Source organism: Brienomyrus brachyistius, chromosome 10 (assembly GCF_023856365.1).
Source record: "Brienomyrus brachyistius isolate T26 chromosome 10, BBRACH_0.4, whole genome shotgun sequence".
Classification (NCBI taxonomy): domain Eukaryota; kingdom Metazoa; phylum Chordata; class Actinopteri; order Osteoglossiformes; family Mormyridae; genus Brienomyrus; species Brienomyrus brachyistius.
In genome coordinates this window covers 28,672,245-28,690,308 of record NC_064542.1, presented here as the reverse complement: position 1 = coordinate 28,690,308, position 18,064 = coordinate 28,672,245, and the positions used below count along the sequence as shown (strand labels likewise).

General features: G+C 48.6%; 3 protein-coding genes across 4 annotated transcripts; all 3 read left to right on the top strand.

Moving 5' to 3' along the window:
* Positions 1-997: 997 nt before the first annotated feature.
* On the top strand, positions 998-2,698 carry LOC125750329 (heterogeneous nuclear ribonucleoprotein A0-like). The gene has a single exon (XM_049027950.1). The coding sequence runs from the start codon at positions 1,147-1,149 to the stop codon at positions 2,038-2,040; it is 894 nt and encodes a 297-aa protein (XP_048883907.1). The 5' UTR covers positions 998-1,146; the 3' UTR covers positions 2,041-2,698.
* Positions 2,699-3,450: 752 nt separating this feature from the next.
* Positions 3,451-8,892, top strand: LOC125750330 (heterogeneous nuclear ribonucleoprotein A0-like). Its single transcript, XM_049027951.1, has 3 exons — positions 3,451-4,345; positions 7,003-7,140; positions 8,576-8,892. The coding sequence occupies exons 1-2, from the start codon at positions 3,550-3,552 to the stop codon at positions 7,053-7,055; spliced, it is 849 nt and encodes a 282-aa protein (XP_048883908.1). The 5' UTR covers positions 3,451-3,549; the 3' UTR covers positions 7,056-7,140; positions 8,576-8,892.
* A 490-nt stretch (positions 8,893-9,382) lies between these two features.
* Positions 9,383-18,037, top strand: klhl3 (kelch-like family member 3). Of its 2 annotated transcripts, XM_049027944.1 has the most exons (15): positions 9,383-9,602; positions 10,631-10,753; positions 11,039-11,145; positions 11,841-11,962; positions 13,137-13,299; positions 13,567-13,676; positions 13,763-13,879; positions 14,759-14,908; positions 14,990-15,107; positions 15,195-15,392; positions 15,742-15,843; positions 15,941-16,069; positions 16,357-16,497; positions 16,683-16,826; positions 16,983-18,037. In XM_049027944.1, the coding sequence occupies exons 1-15, from the start codon at positions 9,589-9,591 to the stop codon at positions 17,009-17,011; spliced, it is 1,767 nt and encodes a 588-aa protein (XP_048883901.1). In that variant the 5' UTR covers positions 9,383-9,588; the 3' UTR covers positions 17,012-18,037. The 2 variants fall into 2 exon arrangements, with proteins under 2 accessions (XP_048883901.1, XP_048883902.1); XM_049027945.1 differs by lacking the exon at positions 9,383-9,602 and having other exon boundaries at positions 10,630-10,753; positions 11,001-11,145.
* Positions 18,038-18,064: the final 27 nt, after the last annotated feature.

Genomic DNA, 18,064 nt, shown 5'->3' with positions numbered 1-18,064 from the left:
TTATCGTGTACTTGCATGTATCAAGAGTGGACATTATTTAAGTTTTTGCAAATTCCTAATAAATTCATCAAACATGTCATCATGAAGTCATTACCTATTGAGGCAAATGGTTTCCATTTTATTAGGCCTGATAATGTTAATTGGCCCTCAATGAATTTTTGTATTACATATTTCAAATTGTTGCTTCAGATTTTAAGTGCTGACCTCATTTGAGCTTAAACTTTAATTCTACACACTTGTATTCTAACAAATGCACTGTTAGTTGTATTGCACATTAAAAATCATTATGCACTGTTACAATCTATCTTTTAACCAGAGCCATGTATATGTGAAGTGAAAATCACCTTTAGTATTGTGGATGTTTTTCTCAACAAATCAGGGAAAATCTCTTCGAATGATTACATGCTTGAATTTTATATTGCATCTAGGTATGGAACATCTTTTTAGCAAGTGAGAAGGTTGCTGGTTCAAGTCCTATAACTGGCACAATTTCACTGTTGGGTCCTTGATTAAGGCCCTTAACCACCAATTACTTCAGGGACTGGCTGTCCCTGTATTCGCAATTATGTTTTGGATAATGTCTGCTAAATGTGAAAAATAAATTGGTAGTATCTGGGACTGACTTGACTATCTTGTGCCTGTCCAGATTTATTTTTGCTCCTCTTTGGCTCTATAGTTTAAATATGCACTTCCAGGGTTCAGTTCAGTTTTTAAACAAAATGCGCGAATAGTATATACATATACGCACAAACTTATAGTAACGTAAAATATTAGCACAATTGTGGACAATAGCTAGTTGTAGGCATTTCGATATGATTATTTTTAAGTAGGCCGGCAGGAAGGTAAGTGCACTACTTCTGCGGGTTTTTTCTTCCTTTAAGCCACGTATTCCATATTGTGGGGATCGTATCTCAGTGAGAAGAATGAAGATATTCGACCAAGAGGGATAAAAGAAAGTAACGAACGCAGATGCGACCATTTAGATCTGTTTGAGAAGATCTCGAGGCCGCGCGGTGGCGGCCAATCGCGGTGACTGACGCGTTTCGTGACGCAGGACAGAAACGCCCTCGATTCTCTCAAAAGAAGAAACCCGCAGCTGCGGCGAGCATTTCGAATTGCTGCGGGAAAAAGCTGTTTAATCGAGTCATGACTAACCAACTGTGTAAGCTCTTTGTTGGGGGCCTAAACGTGCAAACCACAGATGACGGACTTAGGCAGCACTTTGAGCAGTATGGGACGCTGACTGACTGCGTGGTTGTCCAGAACCAGCAGCTGAAGCGCTCGCGCTGCTTCGGCTTTGTGACCTACTCCACCGCGGAGGAGGCCGACGCCGCCATGGCCGCCCGGCCGCATGTAGTAGACGGCAACAACGTGGAGCTGAAGCGAGCCGTGGCCCGTGAAGATGCCGGAAAACCCGAGGCCCTGGCCAAGGTGAAGAAGATCTTCGTCGGCGGTCTGAAAGACGACGTGGAGGAAGAGCACCTCCAAGAGTATTTCTCCCAATTCGGCGCGATCGAAAAGGCCGAAGTGATCAGCGACAAGCAGACCGGCAAGAAGCGCGGCTTTGGCTTCGTCTACTTCGACGATAATGATTCCGCCGACAAAGCGGTGGTGCTGAAGTTTCACACCATCAATGGACACAAGGTGGAGGTGAAGAAAGCCCTCACCAAGCAGGAGATGCAGGCCGCCGGCGGTCGGAGCCGGGGCCGCGGCGGACGGGGAATGGGAAGGTCTCAAAATGGCTACGGAGGCGGAAGAGGCGGCTACAGCTATGGCGGCTACGGGGGGAATGATGGAGGATACGGCGGTGGCTACGGCAGTGGCGGTGGTTATGGTAACCAGGGAGGCTACGGAGGGGGATACGGTGACCAGATGGGAGGCGGCTACGGGAACGGCTACAGTGACTTTGGGGACGATTACGCTCAACAGTCCTCCGGATACGGCGCAGTGAAAGGGGGGAATTATTCAGGCAGAAGCAGCGCACCTTACTCCCGGGGTGGCAGCGGTGGCTACGGTCGGGGTGGATACGGTAGCTATTAGTCATTTTCACTTGGTAACGTCCACTAACGGTTCGGGACTTGGCTTGGGGACCTACAGATTTTGAACATGGACCTTGTAAATGCATCGGCGTTCGAGGAGGGAAGGAGACACCTGTACACGTGCCGATCCGAATACACACGTTGTATTCGCTACCTGTATTTGCCTGGGGGAGGACGTGCGACCCCATGTTCATCTCCTCGCTCCCCGAACTCAGTATTTCCAAGTGACACCTATTGAACGGACATTTTGTAGCTAGTTTAAACTTCCTGTAATACTGTCAGATTGTAACTGTGATGGCTCTAGTTCGTCGTTTTTATAAGCCCTGAAACATAGGGCGACATGCTGTAATTTAATCCCTTGTATCATGCGACTTCTAAAATTCGCTTTAGTCGTACCAAACTCAGGGGAACGGAAATGTGTTCAAAATATACTCATCCTTGGTTTTATTTTTTTGCTGTGACTAAGTTATTTTGGGCACCCGCCATGCCCTGATGCTTATGTGAGCGTTCATTTTATTTTGTAATGTGATTTCGTTTCCCCCCCCTCTGGGTCTCCCACCCCCATCCGCGGGACCCGTGCTTGTGTGTGGAATGTAATTTTAATTGTATTGTACACCTTGATGATTTTGGCTTGTAATAAAAATTTTTACTGTTCCCAACCTGTATTTTAGCATCGGATGCCGGCTGTGTAGTTACTGTCCACTGAGTTCATTCACCTGCCGCTTTGTCTCCATCCACTCAGTGTCTGAATGACCGATGGGTGGAGCTTTACTGGCTGCGCCGTAAAAATCTGGACGGGCGCATTGGAATCAGCATAGCGGGATCCCCTCTGATACTTAGCTTACGTTTACTGTCCATAAAATGTTTACAGAGGAAATGTCGCGTTGACCGAGTGTCCTACACCAAGCTTTGAATGTAAGTGTGTTTCTGACCTAATCCATTCACGGCGGGGGGAACAGTGAAAGAGTTTCAAATTAAGTTATCTAAGCTTTTTACAATTATGGTGGGAGGGCTGTTTTGGGATATATTAGAATGGGGGGATTGCAAGATTAAAATTAATTATAGCCATTTGCCAGTTTAAACATTTCATATTACAATAGGGCGTTGTAGATTCTTCGTTTTAACTGCAAACTGCACAACACCCTCATACCGAGAACTTCATTCACCAACCCATATTCGCATAATAGGTTCTTTCAATAATAAATTTCAGCGACATTAGGAAAAACTGCCAGCTTGCGAAGAAAGAGAACCGCAAGGGTGGCTGCTCTTGGGGGTGGGGGTTTCAGAGAAGCGGACCGATGAAAGAAGGCATCGGCCGGCCAATGGATGATGAAAACGACACAGCTGGGCGTATGGAAGTCAAGGAAACGCCTCTTCTCCGCCATTTCTTATCCTCTTGTGCATCCAGCCTTCCGCCATTTCGAGCCGGGTGAAGGCATACGTGCTTTGTTGTTACAGTCGAGATCGCACAGGCGCACATATACATAAATACATTAACCCAACGACCAAGATGGAAAATCAACTGTGTAAGCTGTTTGTCGGCGGGTTAAACGTGCAAACCACCGACGACGGTCTCCGCAAACACTTCGAGCAGTATGGGACGCTGACTGACTGCGTGGTTGTCCAGAACCAGCAGCTGAAGCGGTCGCGCTGCTTCGGCTTTGTGACCTACTCCACCGCGGAGGAGGCCGACGCCGCCATGGCTGCCCGGCCGCATGTGTTGGACGGCAACAATGTGGAGCTGAAGCGGGCCGTGGCCCGTGAAGATGCCGGAAAACCCGAGGCTCTGGCCAAGGTGAAGAAGATCTTCGTCGGCGGTCTGAAAGACGACGTGGAGGAAGAGCACCTCCAAGAGTATTTCTCCCAGTTCGGCGCGATCGAAAAGGCCGAAGTGATCAGCGACAAGCAGACCGGCAAGAAGCGCGGCTTCGGCTTCGTCTACTTCGACGATAATGATTCGGCCGACAAAGCGGTGGTGCTGAAGTTTCACACCATCAACGGACACAAGGTGGAGGTGAAGAAAGCCCTCACCAAGCAGGAGATGCAGGCCGCCGGCGGTCGGAGCCGGGGCCGCGGCGGACGGGGAATGGGAAGGTCTCAAAATGGCTACGGAGGCGGAAGAGGCGGCTACAGCTATGGCGGCTACGGGGGGAATGATGGAGGATACGGCGGCGGCTACGGAGGCAACTACGGCGGTGGATATGGAGGCTACGGCGATCAAATGGGCGGCTACGGCGGCGGGAACGGCTACAATGATTTTGGAAGCGGTTACGGCCAGCAGTCCTCTGGCTACGGCCCAATGAAAGGTAATTACTCGGGCAGAAGCGGCGCGCCGTACTCCCGAGGCGGTGGCGGTTATGGCAGGGGGGGTTACGGAGGCTCGTATTAAGGACCTGAGAACGCGCCCCCCTGCAGCTTCATCCCATAGCCAGACGCAGAGCCTCCCACCACATTCACTTTAGACTACCCGGGCCGTCCTGTGGATGCCCCCGGGCGGGGGCAGGCAGGTAGGGGCTCCTTACCGGGCCGCCCACGCAAGGCAGTCCTCAGCTTGGCGGCCGTGCCCTTCTCCATCCATCCAGATAACCTAGGCCAGGGGGGTGTAGGAGGACTCTTCACGCTTCCTGTTAATTTCCGGGGTGGGGGGTGAACTCCACGTGTTACGGCTCACTGTATTCTTCCCATACACATCTGACATGTCAGTTCAGATAGATGCTTTGCTTGTTAGTGCAGGTCTGTGTTTTTTTTCCATTTGCTTTAGTTTATGTGTTTTGTAACTTAATTGCCTCTTTTCTTTTTAAACATCTGTATTGAAGTTTATATTAAGTGTTTTTTTTCTTTCTCCCCGAGACCTCATGTTTTGACCTAAGTAGCCAAGTAGTCAATTGCAGTGAACTTGATTTAGTCCTTAGTTCTGTTTTTATAATTAGGTGGCTCCTGTTCACAAAACTAGTCTAAAAACGAAATCGTATTCCCCTGAAAAAAATACCAAAGTGATAGAATAATTTATGTCTAGTTTTATTCGGTCCAAATGGGAAAGATTGACGCAGGATTTTTAAGGACTAGGTCACTCTTCTCAAAGTCATGTAGGTTCACTGCCGTTGTTACTAAATCAAACCTAAAAGCCCCGTTTTAGTGCTTGACCTGTGGTTTGCTCCCAGTTAGTGTGAATGTTATAGTTAAGTGGTTGCCGTTATTATGACACATTGTTAGCTGTTACGGTGAATATGTTTTTCTTTTCAATCACCGAGAATTAAAAAAAAAAAAAAACAGGTTTATCTGAGCATTTTCAAGATTGTTTTCTTTCCCTATTTTTACAGTAAAATCATTACAAAAACAAAGGACTTCAGCGCCATTATGGATACTGACATTTATATGTCTGTTTCATTGTATTTCTGGTACATAGATTAACCTTTACTGTCTATTTCAAATACCGGTAAACTGTATGTATTTCCATTTAAATAAAACTTTTTACTCTATATAGAAGTTACGTTTATTTGAGGATACAAGCCTTATGGGGGTATTTTTTCAGTTAATAAAGTTTTCCCAGTGTATTTAAAGTGTTTTATGAATACTATTTGAGCCAGAATTGCAGGGCGCACCTGGTACCAGGGCCTGTGCAATGTTCACCAGTACATTATGTCTTAGCATTCTTTATTCTCTGTTTATCTCCTGCCTCTGTTTCATTGGGGTCTCAGTGACCCCTGTTGACCATGAAGGAATCGTGACTTTGCAAGCAGGTATTTTAAAACTCACCGGATTTGACGCCGCAAACAGACCTCTGGTTACTTCTGCACTCCTAGCATCAAGATGAGCTTATGTTCAATGTATCTTCCTTCCTAAATAAATGTTAGAGCTTTGTTCCAAACCTTTAGTGAACAAAAAAGCTGGATGTATACCTTAGCTGAGCCTACTGCATCATGGGAATCTCCAGGGGGTACTGCAGAGCTGTAGAAACCCAGCTGAAAATCCATAGGATATGCGCCTCAGGTTTGTAGCAATACTTTATCCACAAGACGTGTTAATGAAGTGTGTATCTTACTAAATACAGATTCTATAAGACAGGTTATGCTGCGCCAACCAAATCTCTTGCAGCTTAATGTAAAGTAAGTGCATGCACCTGTCTTCTAGTCTTTGTTGACTAATTTCTTTAAATAGGTAAGTCAATTACTTCATTAGTTAAGTCGATGTCAATTTCACTTTAAATCGCCATAGAGTCAATGACTTTATTTTTCCTTTTTTGAAACCTCTTTCTTAAAGGTTTAGATGTGCTTCTGGTTTTCAGATGTCTTTATAACTCCATATTCCAGACAGTTTTCAGTTTAAGGAGGTCGTACCGGAGTGGGGCTTAGACTTCCTGTTTACTTGACGATTTTAGCTCCACTATTTAATTCCACCCAATTCAAGGAGAGCAGCGTTTGTATGCAAGGTTTGTGACTTCAGTTATTTATCCTACACCTAACCACCTTCCCTTTCCCTCAACATCTTAATGCGATTCAGTAGTCCTGCCCACTTAATGCATTTGGTAGCTTCTGTTTTAGATGTAAATGAGGTGTGTGGCTTACACACACCTCAGGATGGTTATATGGTGCTATGACTTCAGCGGCCTTGTATTGGCACTCGGCAGGTTCTCTAAGTGACTGTAAACTGTACGTGATGGCTATTTGAAGCACCTTCCATCACAAATCAACCAAATTTGTATTGCATTCGCATCTGGAAAGATGTCATTTGCCCCCCCCACCCCCTCCAGGACTGGTTACCAAATTTAGTAGGTACATGTTAATGTGGAGAACAGATCTTGTCCAGAGGGGCCCATTGCAGTGGTCATGCGGGAAAGTGGGCAGAGAGGTAGATGGGCAGTTTTTTTTTTTTTTTTTTTTTTTTTTTTAAATATAGTCAGTCGTTTGTGTTTAATACCGGTCGTCCTGTTTTAAAGCTGTGTCTTTTCCCTTTTCCTCCCCAGAATTCACAAAGCAGATGGATTTTAATAAATTGTTACTTTTAAGTCCTGTTTGATGAGGATGGCGCCAGACTGACTTCAGGCTGGCCAAAGCGAGCTGAGAACCGGGGCTCTCTGCCTCAGACCATGGGTGAGATCATGGTAAGTATCTGCTGGTCCTTCGTATGTGTGAACAGGGGGGTCTTTCTGGGGAGAATTATAAATATGCTGGTCCTGGATACTTCAAGAAAGGGTTTCTTTGGTTGGCTGGTTATTCTTAATTTTATTTGTAAATTTTTAGATGGAATAAAAATAGACTCCAGTTTTAAATTCGTCTTTGGTGTAACGATATTATAGTATATGCTCAACTGTCGGGTTATTATTGAATTCTCAAGCCTTTATTGGAGGTCAGAATGCGGACGCCCCTCTCCCCGTGCCGTTTGGGGGGAGGGGTGCCTGGCCATCTGTTCCGCTAGGTGAAGCTGTAAAATACTTGTGTGACAGCTTTCATATTGATTTAAACTGTTCATACGAGCAAGTACTACAATGAAGGGATACCGATGATTCATTTAAATTATGTAAAACCGAGGCACGCATATGGGTTGTGCCTGAATGAGGCTTATGGTACATGCGCCGCCCAGTAAAAAATAAATGCGTAACCCTGATTTATTTTACTTATAATTGGACGCGAAGCCGTATTTTGGCGTAAAAAAACGGCCACACCGACGTCCTGTGAAAATGAGGGCCGCTTCTTCGGGATGCTTCAGAAGCTTATAGTTCCAAAATAAGTAAGGGAATCCGAGCAGACGCGTGCGGCGCCTTCTGTACTGAGGGTAACAGCAGCTATTTTTGGATGTTTATCAGGCTCTTCGGTTGCATGCACTAGTATTGACTTGCATGCATACCCTAAATGCTCATTATTTATTTAAATAGGATTGTCATACTGGAAGGTGTGCTTTTTGTGAGCCGGGCGGTGTCGGAGTGCTACGGGTGGAGAAGGGGCGGGTGGCAGGCTCGGACATCTGTTAGGCGGTGCAGGATTGCATCAGGCTTTGGAAGCGGAGGCGGTGTCATCCGCCCCCCATCGGCTTGAAAAGGCACCGTCTGCTCATGCCGGCTTGGAGCTGCGGCGAATCTATGCCATAAAAAATGATTTACCGTCGCTTTGGGCATTCGCATCGGATTGGTATCAGATGATGAAAACGCAGCAGGCAGCGATAAGCGGCGATTTCCACTTTCCTGATTTATCGTACGACTTCCGTTTGCACGCGCAGAAGGACCTAAAATGAACACGTACAGCATGTGTGATGTTTAAATTTAACACATTCTTTTAGAAACACAACGCTTTTAGAATTTTAATCTTAAAATGTGCATTTTGGTTGAGTGATTTGCTGCTTTCACGATTTGAGGTGACTGATCGATTGATCATGCGCATTTTCCTACTGCCGCAAGATGGCAGCAGAATCACACTGCGTATATGTAACATGTTATAAAATGTAGGCGTTTACCCAAATAGTCGGTTTGACAAATATTCCAGTTGACAAAGGCAATTTGTTCCTGAAAATGGGCACTAATGCAACCTCTCTACCTCTTGTAGGAATACCTTTTCACATGATGTCCTTTGTCCTGTTGGTGACCCGGAGTAGGCATGGAGCAGCCTGGATAAGTTATGCCTCCATATGGGGAAGAAGCACGTGGCATGCAGATCGTGCATGCAGGGTCAGTTTACACATAGGTGGGCTGCTCAGGGGCCTGGCGCGACCAAAGACCCCCTTGAGGTGTGATAGTGGGGCTGGAGCAGTTTTGTCATATATCCTAGCTGTCAGAGGATCCCTACATGCAAGAATTTGGTGATTTTATTTATTTAAAAATGAATTGTTTATTTGTAATTCAATAAAGTTTATAAACTGAAAAGCTGTGTGCTGGTTTTTTAACATCTTCAAAATCTACACTGTTCTCGGTCACTCCCATCTCACGATCCTCCGAGACAAATAAAATCTTAAATCTGTTACGTGAAGACTGCTTAAACCTAGAAGTCTAATTTTAATTTGTATAAGCGACCCTTTTTAATATGCGTTGCTGGCACCTTTGTGTTTGTTAAAAATTGTGGAATGGCAGCGTGCCAATTACTGAACACGAATCAATTTTCTATGTAAATATATAGAGCTGAATGAATCCCTCTTGCTTTAAGGACTCGAAATTGCCGGCTCCTTTTGTTAGAAAGTGTCCACACCGGAGTGTTTCGCGTAGAGCAGCGTTCTGTAGCGTTAGTATGCAAACACGAACATTATCATTCATTTATGTGTGTTGTTGCTACGCGACACGGCGGCGCTAAGGGAAACGGGAAAGGCGGGCTGGGTTTGAGGATGCTGGGAAAACAGCCTCTTCCACCCCCAGTGGGTGCGCTTGTGCAATGGTGATAGAGTCGGTGTGGGGGGCGGGCTCACTGCCTACTAGCTTAGCTTAGCCTAGCCTAGCCTAGCTTAGCATAGCATCGTCTACCTGGGTCACAACGCTGCGCCTCCGAGCGGTCAATGGAAAGAGGAGGAGCAGAACGGTGCTTAGGAACCACGGTCCCAGCGCTGGAGTACATGCAGTAGAAGCGGAGCCATGGAATATGCGGGGTAAGAAATCCGGACCATCCGTCATTTGGGAGGGAAGCTGCTAACGAGCGGCCGTGTGCCGGCGCAGCTGCAGCAGGTAACCCCGTGCGGGGTGCGCCGGTCTGCGGCCACCGGAGCTCTCCCGAGGTCGCATCTTGCTTGTTGGGATGTGATGTACTACGACTGTACGGCATTACCGATACACGGCATCCCGCTCACACCCCTCAGCTGGACCTGCATTTATTGCTTATTTTTTATTTCTTAATGATTATACATAACCTGCAAGCGAAGGGAAGTTAAAGGATGCGGCGCTTTTCCCGAAAGCCCATATGACACGTTTGCATGGTCCCCCTGAAGGGCGGCTGCGGCGCCTCCGCTTGGCCGTCCTTCCCTCACTCGACGGCGGCTGGTGTCTTCGGCCGGTGCCGGTGCATAGCTTTGTCAGGGCGCCCTTACCACCATTCCGCCCCACGGACAAGCCGCTTCCCGGAGAGCCTGCCCTGCTGCCCGATGAAATTAAACGCAGAAATATGAGGTTATGCAGATTTACTTGGCCGTAGGAAGCATTTTAAAATATTAGAGGGTAATTTTATATTAAGGGTCAGTCAGTTGGTCAGTGGCTTATTTGATATAATAATAATAATAGACTGCGGTTTATTTCAAAGGCTGGCAACTGTTGTCCAATTTAAACCTTCTAAATATAGTTTTCGTCTGTCTTTAATCAGGACATTACTAAATGTGTTTTGTAGATGGGGTGGAATATATATATATATATATATATATATATATATATATATCTGGGCCCATTTTGTCTCAACTCACTGTATATAGATGTAACAGTTCATATCGGAGGAGGGGGGTCAGTTAAATATCGTTTTTGCCAGTGACTCAGTGGATCACTTTTTGCATTTAAATATAAAGTAAAAATATAGCAAGAACTGACAAATACTTTCATGTGGATCTTCATGACCATATCGTTCACTTCAAATATATTAACCCACTAAGATCACTGACCCCCCCCCCCCCCCCATTTCTCCGGCACTGAAAAGGACCCAAAACTTGAGCCCCCAACCACCACCAGACCTGCAGGAAGATGAGAGGGATTCTGGGGTGCCCCCCCTTAACCACACCCACATGAAGAAGGCCTTCCGACTGATGAATGACCTCAGGAGGTATGCTGCTATGCTGCTGCTGGGTCCTGCCCCCCTGGGGTTGGGGCTGACCACACCTACCATGGATGCCACTGTAAAACCCTCCCCTTTAAAGGTATCCTGTGAAAGATTACTAATGTCTAGCAGGTAAAAAAAATGTGAGGAATTGTGGAAAGACAGCAGTACCCCGTGTGCCTCTCTCTCGAAAGTCCAATCACAGCCTGTTCTCTTCTCCTGCTCCCCCTTTTGGATGTGTGTGTGTGGGAAGGGGATGGTTGGTTCCTTAAGCCAGCTGTATTTCTGCAGCAGGAAGATGCTGTGTGACGTCCTCCTGCTGGCCGATGGTGTGGAGGTCCCAGCGCACAGGGTGGTTCTGGCCTCCTGCAGTCCCTACTTCTGCGCCATGTTCACAGGTAACATCCAGCAGCTTCCTGGCATTAGATCTCCCCCCCCCCCTTCCTGAAAGGTTGGTCAATGCCAAGACGTCCATTGTGATGGGGATGGAGACCATAGATATTTACTTCTGGTCTTTGAAAGATTCAGTGGATCAGGTGTATTACTGGGGCCAATGTTGAATCTTGATATGCGGGATGTGTCTTGTAGATGACATTCATATGATGGGTGAACATGTATGGTCAGTCAGACTCCATTCCTGATTCGCAATGGGCCCTACTTCGTGTGACCTCTTCCATTCTGATTGCATCCGCAAAGCTAATCCAGTTCACTGTGTGTGTGAAGTGGTCTAATGGGCAGAATGTTGCGGTTGGTTGGGGTAGTGTTTGAGTAGGGGTCACCAACCGTTTTGAAACTGAGAGAGAGATATTGCCATTTTCAAATCTATCTAAATGCAAATGTGATTAAAGAAGAATAGCAACAGGATACAATTAAATTTTAGACGCTGCTCACTGATGAGTCGTGCTATTTTTAGAACAGGGCCAGCGGGCGACTCGTGTGGTCCTTGGGGGGCGTCCTGGTGCCTGCGGACACCATGTTGGTGACCCCTGTGTAAGAGAGTCTGCACCTGAGTGAGGCGTCGGCGCTGTGCAGGGTAAGCCCCGATTTTCACGGTCATTTTAACGCACATGCATCTTTTTTGTCTGACACGCAGGAGACATGAGCGAGAGCACGGCCCAGCAAGTGGAGATCCGGGATGTGGACGGCTTCACGCTGCAGCGGTTGGTGGACTACATCTACACAGCGGAAATCGAGGTGACTGAGGAGAACGTGCAGGTGAGTGGGGGCCGGCAAAGTGGGCGCAGAGATGGGGGAAGATCAAAGAAAGAGAGAAAGAGGTTTTCTGGGTCTGAGACGTGCGAGGCCTGTCCCCTGAACCCTGACTGCACTGATGCGCTCGGTAGCTTGAAATCAACGTGATAAAATGTGGTTTGCACTTGTTTCAAATATAGTTCAGCCAAGGAGACCTCAATAGTTTGACTCGACAAGAGTGTTTTTTTTGTTGGAAGAATTTGAATGTGTATGAGGAAAGTGCTTTGGCAAAGCCCATCTCTTGGTCGTCGGCTCCATCGTCTCTGAAGCTGACAGATCGGGCTGGGCGACCAGGCAGGAGGCGACGGAGCCGACCCCGGACCAGGACGGGGAACCGGGTGGTGGAGGGGTGGAGGCGGGCCAACCGAATAGCTGTAATAGCGTCCAAAGAAGCGGATTAGACTTATTCCTTATTTAAACATCCGGATCGATGTGATTGGACACGCTGGCGTTCATTAGGTCTCCTTCTTTGAACTTCTGTATTCATTTTGATTGGTCGTCCAGCATAACAAGGTGACACATCATGGTGTGAAAATGGACTCCCGGGTTTGCATGATGGCGTTCGTGATGGCGGCTGGGTTGGTGGGGTTAGCACCAGCCCTGTGGGCAGCCCCCTCCTCTCCCAGCAGCCTTTCTGTCATTTCCTCTTATTGTGCTGGAACAGGATATCCTCTCTGTGTTTACAGCAGGCATGTGTAAGCATTGTGTGTGCGTGTGTGTCCACAGAGACACTGGGCATGTAGCGCCCTCCGCCATTGGCTGGATGGCTATTGGCTAATGCGTGTAGCGCTCCTAGCCATTGGCTGGATAGCTCTGGGCTAATATGTGGTGGTTTCCTGTCGAGTCTCCCCCTCCCACTTCGTAAGAACCATAGTGTATTTGTTTTTAGTGCTGCTGCAATTGTCACCAGTAGGTGGAGTGTTTAAGGCATGTCTGCCTGTTAGTCATTCTGTTATGTGAGTGCAGCACTACATGGTTTCCTGCTGTCTGCGTTGTGGCATCTTCCTGCTGGTCCCAGCTGTGCTGTAGAACCGGGGGCTTCATCTGACCACTAGGGGGCATCTTGCCCACATTATGTTCTGTTGACTGCTTGTCAGTACTGGGGATCCTTAGGGTCTTGCCACCCCCATCTCTGCAGGTCCTGCTGCCGGCTGCCAGCCTCCTGCAGCTGATAGACGTGCGTCAGATGTGTTGCAACTTCCTGCGCACCCAGCTGCACCCCACTAACTGCCTGGGCATCCGTGCCTTCGCTGACCTGCACGCTTGTACCCAGCTGATGAGCCAAGCCCAGGCCCATGCAGGTGAGCCAACAGGGGGCGCTGAGCAGCTGCAGTTGGATCTATGAGTACGGATCTTGCTAAACTTAACTTGCTTGTCAGATACTGTCATCTTGCATGGTTCATACTGCTTACTCTGCAGTGTGAACTTTTCAGCTTCACTTGTCAGTCACTAGTTCTTTAACAGTTTAACTGCAGCCCTAACCGGTTTAGTGTTGGGAGAGGGAGACGTGTATAGGGTGGAACTGGCTGCACGCTGTGACCCGTGGGCCTGTGCCGTGTGTCGAGCAGAGCAGCGCTTCTCGGAGGTGGTGTTGGGGGAGGAATTCCTGGGCCTTTCCCTGCAGCAGGTCTGCTGCCTCATCTCCAGCGACAAACTCACCGTGTCCACCGAGGAGAAGGTGAGAACCTCAGCCTTAGCAGGAACCTTGGAGCAGGCTGTGCGATGCCTCTGGAAGCCGCCCGCGACCCGCTCCTGTCTCCACAGGTGTTCGAGGCCATGGTCTCCTGGATAAAGCATGACGAGGGGGCACGGCTGACCCACATGCCCAAGCTGATGGAGCATGTACGACTCCCCCTGCTGTCATGTGACTACCTGGTGCAGGTGTGGCATGTAACTGAACCCTCCCCAACACAAGTCACCTGCTGTCTGCCGAGGCATGCCGTACAGGGTAGACCACGGTATTATGGTACTACCCCGGTATTTATAAATCCCAAAGGTATTATTTTTAATACTGAAAAATACAGTCGGTCCTCTTTCTATTAAACGGATGCAGAGATGTTGCATGGAGGCCTTGTATTGTAATGCTAGGCACACGCCACCAGAGGTCAGTCTACGGGTGAGAAAGATGGAGACTGCAAGTCGTAGCAATAAGAGCATTAGTGAAAAAGTAAAATAGTGGAATCCATTGCGCTTGTTTAATTTAGATAATGGTGATAAATCATTGTGTGGACATGGACTCCCCACCCAGACCTTTAATTTAATTTCCATTCTATTTGTGAACATTGTGCTTATGTAACAGAAGCTACAATTTTTTTTTTTTATACCGATGTAAAATGCAAATCTAAAATGAAATTAATTTATTACAGCAGGGAGCTTGGCTAACGGAAGAATTATTTGGAAGTAGACTAGGAATAATTTGCTTGTGGTGAGCGTTTGCATGTGGCACTAATATTTAGTTCGCGCTCCTGTTCGTAGACTGGTTAACTTCGTTTCCCATACACCCTAGGGGGTGGTCATGTGGACCTGCCTCCTCGTTTCCGTCGCGCTCAGCTGCCACACTGACGATCTCGTTTGAATGATCTCTGATGCTGTACTTTACAGTCGCCTACATGATCCCTTTTTATCATTAATACCGTCACATACCGTAAACTGTTGTGAAATGTCTAGAAGGCATGATGGTACGAAAAAATTGATACCGCCCAAGCCTAGTGCCGGGTGTGCAGCGGTTCCCGATCCTGACAGTAACTTGTTCCATTCTAGATCGTGGAGGAGGAGTCACTGGTGAAAAACAACAGCACCTGCAAAGACTTCCTCATCGAGGCGATGAAGTATCACCTCCTTCCTGTGGAGCAGCGGCGGTTGATGGAGACGGACCGGACGCGGCCGCGGACTCCCATCAGCCTGCCCAAGGTGGGCACCATGCCGGGACCCCCCCCCCCTTGCTCATATTCCTTTTATGGTATTAAACCCCGCCCCCCATGTGCGTGGAAGGTGATGATGGTGGTTGGAGGCCAGGCCCCCAAAGCCATCCGCGGTGTAGAGTGCTACGACCTCCAGGAAGACCGCTGGTACCAGGTGGCGGACTTACCATCCCGGCGGTGTAGAGCGGGTGAGTCCGTGGCGGACGTGTGCTTTGGTCCCGCCCCTTCCCCAAGGGATGGCTCGGCTCTCAGCCGGATGCCCTCTGCCCCTGTAGGAGTGGTCTTCATGGCTGGCCACGTCTATGCCGTGGGGGGTTTCAACGGCTCGCTGCGTGTGCGCACAGTGGATGTGTACGACAGCGCGCGTGACCAGTGGAGCTCTGTCCGCAGCATGCAGGAACGTCGCAGCACGCTGGGGGCCGCCGTGCTGGGGGACCTGCTGTATGCCGTGGGCGGCTTTGACGGCAGCACTGGTATGTTCCCCTCCCCCCCGTTTTGCGCTCCGCTGGGTCTACACCGGTCCGTGATCACTCTGTTTCTGTTGCACTTGGTCGAAGGCGGTTCTCACTTGCCATCGACCCCTTCGCTGGTCCGGTTCTGTGCTCTTCTGTGCCCTACCTATGGACCTAGAAACCCCCCCTGCCCCCCAAAGGTTAAAATGTGACAGAAAGAGTCGCTGGAGGCCACTGAGGGCTTGCCGTTCCCACCCCCCCACCCCGAATCTCATCATCAATCCACTGCAAAGGGCTTTTTCTCAGCGAGGCAGCCTGAAATATCCATATGGATGGCGGCATCTTCCCAAACTCTGACTGCCTCCTGCAGGCCTATCCTCTGTGGAGGCCTATAGCCCCAAGACAGACGAGTGGAGCTCTGTGGCTGCCATGAACACACGGCGCAGCAGTGTGGGGGTCGGCGTGGTGGATGGTACGTGGATTCGATGGGCTGCGACCGCCCTCCGCCGTCAGCTGTGCTCGTCACCATCAGCTAATTCGCTCTGTGTCTCCACTCCCCCCTCCCGTAGGGAAGCTGTACGCCGTGGGGGGGTACGATGGAGCCTCCCGCCAGTGCCTGAGCACCGTGGAGGCGTACGACCCTGTCACCAATGAGTGGAGTTATGTGACTGACATGAGCACACGCCGGAGTGGTGCAGGTACCCCACCCCACGTTCAAAAATTCATACACACCATGGCACAGTCAGCGAAGGGCGTCCTACTGGACAGTTGTTACCCTGCCACGTTCACTCTCACCAAGAGAGGGCGCCAGCAAGCTGAGTGGAGGAGGGCTGTGTTGGCCTTCCAGACTGCACCATGTCCAGCTTCCAGCAGATGGTGCTGCAGAACAATCACTTTAAGGCATTCCCCCACGTCCACACCTCCTGCCGTTTGAATTCGTAAAATTTTATTTTTTTTTGTCTTGTGTGTCTTTTTTGGCCTGCAGGGGTTGGTGTGCTGAGCGGGCAGCTCTATGTAGCTGGGGGGCATGACGGTCCCCTGGTCAGGAAAAGCGTGGAGGTGTACGACCCCCCCAGCAACGCCTGGAAGCAGGTGTGCGACATGAACATGTGCAGACGGAATGCCGGTGAGACACGCTAACACGGCCACTAGCAGAACAGTGCCCCCTTCAGGCATAACCCCGTGATGTGACTGTGTTCTTCGGGCTCCGCATAACCCTCGTCAGGATGTCTGGTCAGTGTTTTATAACTGAAAATATTCCCTGTGTGACCTTTGACCTACCACCCCCCCCCCCCCCCCCCACCCCCATAGGAGTGTGTGCCATTAACGGGCTGTTGTACGTGATTGGTGGGGACGACGGCTCTTGCAACCTGTCCTCAGTGGAGTACTATAACCCTGCTACAGACAAGTGGAGCCTACTCCCCACGAACATGAGCAATGGGCGGAGCTACGCAGGTGAGTTCAGTGGGAGGGGCTGATTCAGCCCAGCTTCTTCCCAACTGTTAATCGTGCAGCAGCTAAGCTCTATTACACGGATATGTAATATATAATGAAGCATAAAAACTGTCAGCAGATGGCTGGACCACGTGTCTCTCTTCTGTTTTTCTCCAGGTGTATCAGTCATTGATAAGCCCTTATGACCAAGAGCTCTGGGTGGCCTGGGGCCTGTACTATGAATTGGGGTTACTGGCTTATCGGGGTAACTTGTCGGATTTAAGGTAGTCTGGGCAAAATGTAAATGAACGAATATGAAGTTCATTTAAACTGTGGTACCTTAAATCCGACAACTTACCCCGATAAGCCAGTAACCCCGTTTCATAGTACAGGCCACTGGTCTTGCAGCCACCCTGGAGGAGACACCGTGTTAGGCTGGCTGATCCCAGCAAAGACCCAGTTTAGCTTACCAGGAATGGGTAGAGCCGACTTCCATCACAGACTTCATGGTATCAGCTATTTTTTCCCCCCTTGAACTTAACATCTTCATGAGGATTGTGCCCCCTACTGAACAGGTAGTGTAGTAGCATGGGTGATTTGGGGGAATTGGCATTTTCACCACATGCATCATGAGACCATAAAGGGACCAAATTAGCATCTGAAACTGAAGCAGTCCATGACTTGGAAATGAACCATTTTGACTACACTAAATGGACTACAGGAGGCGGGCCACCCTGGAGACGTGCGCACGAAGGCCTGTCTTTACTACTGACCAGAAATGCACTGATTTTTTTACAATTTTTTTCCATCTCTCATGCTTTGATGTTCAGAGCCTCTCCCATCTAAGCGTGGAGGCCATCAGCAAACCCCGTTTTGAAGAGCAGGGCTGGCTGCAGTGGCAGTCAGCTGGCATGAGAAATTCAGTTCACCGAAGGGGTGAATGTGGGGTTCAGTGTATCTCATGTAGGTTTCTGAGAGTGAGATGACAGTGGTCGCTGATCATGGGCTGCTGGAAGGATGGATTTCCACATGGACCTGTCCACTGGGAGATGGGCTAGACCGTTTGCTCACTGATGTGTCACTTTTTAAGTCGCTCGGATAGGAACGGACATCCTATCCTTGCAGATCTTTTTTTATAAATAGTAAAAACAAAAAACGGTGGTAAGAAAACTGAAAGCTAACTATGATTGTTAATTTTTGTGTATGTAAATTAAACATATACATAGATTTCATATCAGCCTGAGAGTGCCACTTGGTTA

Coding starts and splice junctions, on each gene's coding strand:
- LOC125750329 (XM_049027950.1), top strand. CDS start 1,147: ATGACTAACCAACTGTGTAAGCTCTTTGTTGGGGGCCTAAACGTGCAA.
- klhl3 (XM_049027944.1), top strand. Junction 13,300..13,566: donor CCAAGCCCAGGCCCATGCAG/GTGAGCCAACAG, acceptor TGTGTCGAGCAG/AGCAGCGCTTCTCGGAGGTG. Junction 15,844..15,940: donor GGGGGTCGGCGTGGTGGATG/GTACGTGGATTC, acceptor CCCCTCCCGTAG/GGAAGCTGTACGCCGTGGGG.
- LOC125750330 (XM_049027951.1), top strand. CDS start 3,550: ATGGAAAATCAACTGTGTAAGCTGTTTGTCGGCGGGTTAAACGTGCAA. Junction 4,346..7,002: donor TGGCTACGGCCCAATGAAAG/GTAATTACTCGG, acceptor TTTCCTCCCCAG/AATTCACAAAGCAGATGGAT.